This window comes from Apteryx rowi, unplaced genomic scaffold (assembly GCF_003343035.1).
Source record: "Apteryx rowi isolate R43461 unplaced genomic scaffold, aptRow1 scaffold_1402, whole genome shotgun sequence".
Lineage (NCBI taxonomy): Eukaryota > Metazoa > Chordata > Aves > Apterygiformes > Apterygidae > Apteryx > Apteryx rowi.
Genome location: NW_020447645.1, coordinates 15,944 through 22,745, shown reverse-complemented (window position 1 = coordinate 22,745; position 6,802 = coordinate 15,944). Strand labels below are relative to the sequence as shown.

General features: G+C 61.4%; 1 protein-coding gene across 1 annotated transcript; it reads right to left on the bottom strand.

Annotated features, from left to right (window-relative positions):
• Positions 1 to 221: 221 nt before the first annotated feature.
• On the bottom strand, positions 222 to 6,249 carry CDC37 (cell division cycle 37). Its single transcript, XM_026057841.1, has 8 exons — positions 6,062 to 6,249; positions 3,276 to 3,557; positions 3,069 to 3,174; positions 2,500 to 2,615; positions 1,956 to 2,078; positions 1,391 to 1,573; positions 992 to 1,063; positions 222 to 763 (listed from the first exon to the last, which is right to left on the bottom strand). The coding sequence occupies exons 1-8, from the start codon at positions 6,161 to 6,163 to the stop codon at positions 608 to 610; spliced, it is 1,140 nt and encodes a 379-aa protein (XP_025913626.1). The 5' UTR covers positions 6,164 to 6,249; the 3' UTR covers positions 222 to 607.
• Positions 6,250 to 6,802: the final 553 nt, after the last annotated feature.

Here is a 6,802-nt window from a genome sequence, read left to right as displayed (position 1 = left end):
CCGTCCCTGCCTGCCCCCCACGCTGCCAGAACTGGGAAACAGGCCTCGCACAGGGTATGGAAAYGGAGCATCAGAAACTGGACCAGTTGCGAGGAGAAACTGAAAACTCCGGTAAGTTCCCAGCACCTCCCTTCTCCTTTCTGACTCTGTTCAGGAGCACAGCAAACACCGCCCCGTTGGTATCCCTCCCCGGGGCCTCGGCCAACTCCACCGCACACGCGGATACTTCAATCTCTTTATTCAGGTAATAGCCGTACTGGTTACCAAGAGATACAACGGCATGTGTAACTATTACACTGACCAGCGCAAGACCTACAAGCCTAGACTGCCATGCCACACCCCTGTGAGCTTGCACCCGACGGAGGATTGAACRGGGAACTCCCCCAGCCTAGCACAGGGGCTTCCGTCTGCTCCCCAATGGCAACGTGGGGGTCGGGGTGGACACCAAACGCTGGCTAGTCAGCCGGCGAGCAGCTCACACATTCACCAAGTGTCTAACGTGTGTAAAGCGTGTGTCTTCAGAGGGACGAGTCGGTAGGAGAGGAGGAGGAACAGGACTGTGGGAGGGAGGAGGAGAGTCCGCTTTACGCCTTTTCCAGCCAGTAGTTCACGGGTTCCCTTTCTCCTCATCACCGCTCTCCTTCTTGATTTCTTCATAGACAGCCTCGGCCCCGTCTCCTCCCTTCTCGGCCCCCTCCGCTGTCTTGGCGTTGGGCACCCAGAGCCCAGAGTCGATGCATCGCTGCATGTGGTACTTGGCTTCCTGGAAGAGAGACAAAGGTATCAGCAAGGCCCTTGYGCTTCCCACGRCCYRCTCCGYGCTCCGCCTGCTCCGCYGCCCTTTGMCAGCCCAGCGCTCACCCCGGAGAGYGCCACARAGACGAGCTGTGAGCTGCGCACACTCGCACGCCCGYTTTCCCCTGCTGCGGCAGCATCCCCACAGCCCCCACGCTGCTGCGAGCGCAGCTCTCTAGGTCTAGGGGATACTCACGGTTGGGTCCATTTTGCTGATAGTGTCCTGCAACATCTGAACATCTTTCACATCAAAGCATTTCTGCAGCTCCTGCAAGGCCGGAACGGAGGAAGATGAGCCAATATTGGTCTCTACTACTTTCATACCTAAGCAAACAGGTTACCAACCCTACTACAACATCAGAACGCAGCAGCTCAACCTCGCACAGCTACGACATGCAGCTGGGAGAGCAGCAGAGGCAGCGCTGGTGCTCACTGCCCCACAGAGCCCGTGTCACCTCCCAGCTCCCACTTTTACAGCAGTTGAGACTAAAGAAAAATACAGGGTCTGCCACAGACCGCCCGTTTGGGTCTTGCACAGGCCAAGCAAGAGACTTTTCTGCATCAATCTATCTCCACGGCACAGCGCGATACTCACAGGAGGGAGGGACTCGTACACCTCCACAGGGTCGAGCCCACCAGGGCCCAGCCGTTTCTGCCGCTCTTCCTCTTCGTATTCTTTCATAGCCTTCTCTATGCGCACCTTGGCTCGTCCCCGCACCCGCTCCTTGAAGGCCTCCAGCTCATCGTTAAAGCCCTCCATGTACTGCTGGTCAGCTGTCTGGAGCGAGCAGGGAGGGCAGCGGGTTAGGGGAAGCGTTCAGCTCCTAGCCCCAAGGAGGCCTGCGGCAGGGACCGCTTCGGGCCCGCATCCCCCTGCTCGTCCTAGGGAGAGGGCTCCCACCCAGCCGCATCCCCGCAGCTTCGCCTCGCCTCCCCCAGGGCCGTGAGCCCAACCGTTTCCTCAAGCCTGGCCAAAAAAAGGGACCGGCTGGAGGGAGGGAGCCGCGTTCACCACCAGCAGCATTTGCTCAGGCATCACTGTGGGGGCAGCAAACACTGAAAGACGCCGTGCCAAGACCCACCGCAGCACACAGGACGAAGAAGCGTCACCCCAAGGGACCASAAAGCAGCTTGCCCAACGGGGAGAGCTCCAGTCTCACCTTGATCTTTGTGAAGAACTGCCGGAAGCAAGCCCTGGGATCCACCTTCAAGCTCTTGGCCAGCTCCAGGATGAACTGCATGACGATAGTCTGATGGGCCACCTGCTCCATCAGGGCATGTTTCTGCAGCGGAGAGAGAAAGGGCAGATAAGGACCGGCAGTTCACTCGCCCCGAAGACGCGCACCTATGCGGCCCCTCGGCAGGGGAGGGCACGCCAGGTTCCAGCAGGATCCCTGAGTCACGAAGGTCAGGCTCATCCCCGGCCCCTTTCCCTCGGGGAAACAGGAAAGCGGATCCCAGCTGGCCCGGAGCCACACCAGGCGGGTCCACTGCAGGGAAGCTCTTGGCATTTCTGACAGGAAAAAAGCCTGTCGCAACAGGGCCAGCTGGACACAGGCTCTGGGAGCCCTGCTTCCTGCAGCAAAGGGACAATGCGGTCCCTCCTGCGCGGTGCGGAGCTGGCAGCCAGGCCGGTTTTATCCCTCCCTAGCTAGCAAGATTCCAGCTACAGTCCCAACTGCATTGCCAGCCCAACTGTCTCACCTCTTCCACCTCCAGATCGATGCACCAGATGACTAAGTAATTGGCTGTCTCCTCGCACACGAGATGAGGGTTATCAGACAGATATTTCTGGCTGTCATCCCAGCGCCGCAGCATGCCTTCAAAGCAGGACAACCCCAGTTAGCAGTGTAATATTTCCACTTTAAAAAAAGAACACCCTCTAAACCTCGCGCTATTGTCTTCAGCGAAGGGGGAGAGGAGGGATGACTCATCTCAAGTTTAGATCAACCTGCCCTCCCCTCCCCGCCAATTGCATTTAAACCGTCACAAACAAAGGCAGAGCATGAAGTTTTGCTCCAGCTGGGCGAGCAGGAAAAAGAACTTGTGAAAAAGCACGTCAAGTCATCAACCGACTCCGGTGGCCTCCCCTGCCGCACACTTGTTAGGCGAGCAGAAGCTTCACTTCGCAGTTGAGCATCTCAAACAGCAAAGCGAGCACCTGGACTCAGCAGACGAGGCGGGGAGGGGGCTGGGAGAGCCGTTTCCACCAGCACGAAGACCCTGCAAGGGCCCAGGGCTCTGGAGCCCTCACCTACACTCCGCTAACTCACCGAAGTGTTTGATCTGCTTCTCGTTTCTCTCCACAAACGTTTTGTGTTTCTTCTCTTTCTGTTCCTCCGTTTCTTCCTTCTCCTCCGGTTTAACGTTGAACACGCTCTGCGGAGAGCAGAAGGACGTTAGCAGATCTTGCGTCACTCAGTCGCAGGCCCAGTGACGCAGGCCGGAGGCGAGGGGGACTTCCCCACCGCCAGACCCACCTTGCTGAAGCCATCCTTGCTCAGGGTGTCTACATTCCAGGGCATGTTCTTCTCCTTCTTCCTCAGCTCCTCTAGCTTGTTTTCCCAGCTCTTCTCTTCATTTTTCAGCTGCTGGGCTTCAGCTTGGAGCCTCTCCAACTCCCCTTTCCCACTCTCCTGGTCTGCCACCTCCAGCTCTTTCATCTTCTTCTGGCACTCTGCTAGTTTCCGTTTGCATTCCCTGCACCCCTTATCCAGCTCCTCTTTTTCCTTCTGGAACTGCTCCATCCTCTCCACTCGAGCCTGCAGGCAACAATTTACACTTTTAGGACCCTCGGGAGAGAAATTAATAGATAGTCTGGAAGACCGCAGTCACGAAGCAGCAAGAGCAGCCTCTCCAACGCACCCGGAGCCCACGGGACTTAGGATCACCCCTATGACAGCCGACACGAGCTCAGAGCAGGCGGCTCTGGCTCTCCAGGCCTGCGCTGCGAGGTGCTTCCTGGGGAAGGGGGACGGATCTTCTACCTCCCCTGGAGCTGCCAAGGATTGAAACCTCTTCAAGGCAACAGCGAGATATTTCTGTTTATCGCTAGCCATCTTCCACACCCCATTAGCAGCCTGACCCGGGCTCTTTAGCCACGTTTCTCCCGTGACACCGACACGCCCGCAGAGCCTCTCTACGCTGTTAGATAACGGCTCGCTGCAGCGTAGGAGACGCGCGCTCCAGGAAGCCTGACACACTTTCCCAGATCGCCGTTATTCTTTGTGGAATACGCTGAAGAACGAGAAGTCACATACCCTCCCCCATACGCAGCTACATTAGGAGCACAAGGTGAGAACAGACGCATCTTTCCTCAAAAATATCTCTTTCTAGAAAAATCAGGAGGCAGAAGAGCTGCGTTCCCTCCACGCGCCGCTCCACAGGACAGGCCTGGAGCGGACCCTGCGCCACGACACAGTCTAATCGCAACGTCAGGCCTACGCTCACCTGCCTCAAGCAAGTCCTTCAAGCCGAGTGCTGGTATTTTGTTTGAATTGGAAGCAGGGGCAACTTAATTGGCGTGCCAGCTTCATTATTCTTCACTGTCCAGCTTCTAGCCACCCATCCCTTCCTCCCACAGCCTGTGCTGCTAACCCCAAATACCCTATTACCTGGAGAAAGGGTTTTCGAGTCCCTAAGGATTTTGTCCGTTGAGACCGGCCAGCGCAGGGCTGTGCACCTCCTCCACACGAGGCGGGGACCTTCCCGCCTTCCTATCCAGGGCCCTCACAGGAAACGGGAAGAGCTGCCTTTGCTGCTTCTCCGCTTGTTTGGGGTAAGAACGCTTTCAGCGGAGGAAGCCAGCTGGGAGCGCCTGGACTCCCTGCATTCATTCTTTACCTCTAAAGAACCTCGCAGTTTCCTCTCCTCACATCTGCAGGAGGGGGAACCCACGGAAGCAGCGCACACACGCGCTTAGCGGTGTGCCGGTATCCCACGAATCTGCCTCTCAGTCACTGCCTCCTCCTGCGGGTCTATTGCCCGTCCTCCACGGGCAGGGGAATTGCAGCAGGAAGAGAGAGTTTGCTAGAAGCACGGGGAGCTGTCGGAGCTCGGCACGGCCCGTTCAGCCACAGCCGTGAAACCCGCACCACAGCGGCAGGATACGAAGCTCCGAGTCCCGAGAACGGCCACCRTCCCCAGGCCCAGCCCCAGGTGAGCTTGGCCACCGCCAGCTTCTCCCGAGGGAAGCTGGGTTCTCCCCAGYGAGCATCACCTAAATGACAAGCTAGGGTGGCACACGGCAGAGCCGAGGGGATAAATCCGTCATTTGGAGAACGCAGGCAGAAGGCTGACGCACGGAGCTCACAGGGCTCTTCGCCACAGCGCTGCTTTGCAGCGGCAGACGATTCACTTCCACCGACGCCCAGGCCCGCTCTGGGTGGCGTTAGCAGCGCAGGGCCACAGAAAGTCTCACTAACAGGTCCCACTAGCTGCCAAGGCCACCACGCCGCTATCGGGTAGGAGAGCTTGTCACAGGCTGGTTAAGCTCCTACCGCAGTGACTTGGCCAGAGGGCAACATCTCCCTGGGCCCAGGAGGTGAGACAGGGCAGGCGCCAGCCTGGGGCCTCCCGGGAGCTGCCCCGGACCCTGGGAAGGGCCTGGGGCCTGCTTGCTCCCAGGGCCTCAGGCAGCGTTCCCCAAGGAGACCTCCTGGAAGGGCCCTGGGGGAGAGGGGGAGACCCAGACCCAGCCACCATGGAAGAGGGGCCCTGGGGGACTGGTCCCCACAAGGACAGGAGTCACAGGGAGCCGGTCCACACAGGGATGGGGGTCAGAGAGAGACCCCAGCCAAGCCCCCATGGGGATGAGGGTCAGGGGGGAGCGCCTGGCCCAGCCCCCATGGGGATGGGGGGCAGCAGCAGACCCCAGCCAGGCCCACACAGGGATGGGGGGCAGGGAGAACCCCTGGCCCAGCCCCCATAGGGACAGGGGGCAGCAGCAGACCCCAGCCAGGCTCACACGGGGATGGGGAGCAGGGGGAACCGGTCGCCACAGGGACCACGGGGGAGCCCCCAGCACTGTCACCACGGAAACGGGGCCACAGGGAAGCTGGTTGCCATAGAAACAGGGGGCCACAGAGGAGCCCCCAGCCCGGGCCCCACAGGGAAGGGGGCCCCGGGCACCTGGCCGCCATGGGGACGGGGGTCACGGAGAAGCCGGTCGCCATGGGAACGAGGGGTCACGGAGAGCCCCGCCCCGCCCCAGCCGCCGCCGCCGACGGAGGKGGGGCCGCGCCCGCCGGCCGCCCCGGGGCCCGACCTGGTGCCGCCACCGGAAGAGGCTGGCGGTGTCGATGTTGGGGTGCGTCTCGTCCTCATCGTCCGACACCTCGATGTGGTCCCACACGCTGTAGTCCACCATGGCGCGGCCGCGCTCCAGGCCCGGCTGCTCCGGCCTCTTCTGGAAACCTCCAGCGCCCGCGCCCGCCCACTTCCGCCCGCACACGCGCGCACTTCCGCCCGCGGCGCGCGGCGCGCCTGCGCGCTGCCCCGCCGCGCCGCGCCGCTCGGGGGAAGAACMCGGAAGCGCCGCGCTGCGGCGCCGCCAGTGCGCATGCGCGGCCGCCTCGCCCTGCACAAAAATGGCGCGCCTTTTAAAGAGACACGCACACGCGAAACGGGGATGGGGGCGGGGCTCCGGGTGGACCCCAAAGGCCCGAGGGGGGGCGGGGGGTCGTTTCCCCTCCCTCAAAAAGGGGTCTGCTCGGGCCCAGAGCCCGGGGCGCAGCCGGGGCCCGCTGTGGCTGGCAGGCGGCGGTGCGCACGGCGCTGCACAAATGGGGTGGATGGATGGACGGACACCCCAACCGCCGGCCTGGCCGACTACCTTGACCACCCCGACCCACCATCCCGACCCACCACCCCGTCCAGCCACCCGGACCCACCACCTTGACCACCCCGACCCACCATCCCGACCCACCACCCTGTCCAGCCACCCGGACCCACCACCTTGACCACCCCGACCCACCATCCCAACCACCCTGACCCACCACCCTGGCCG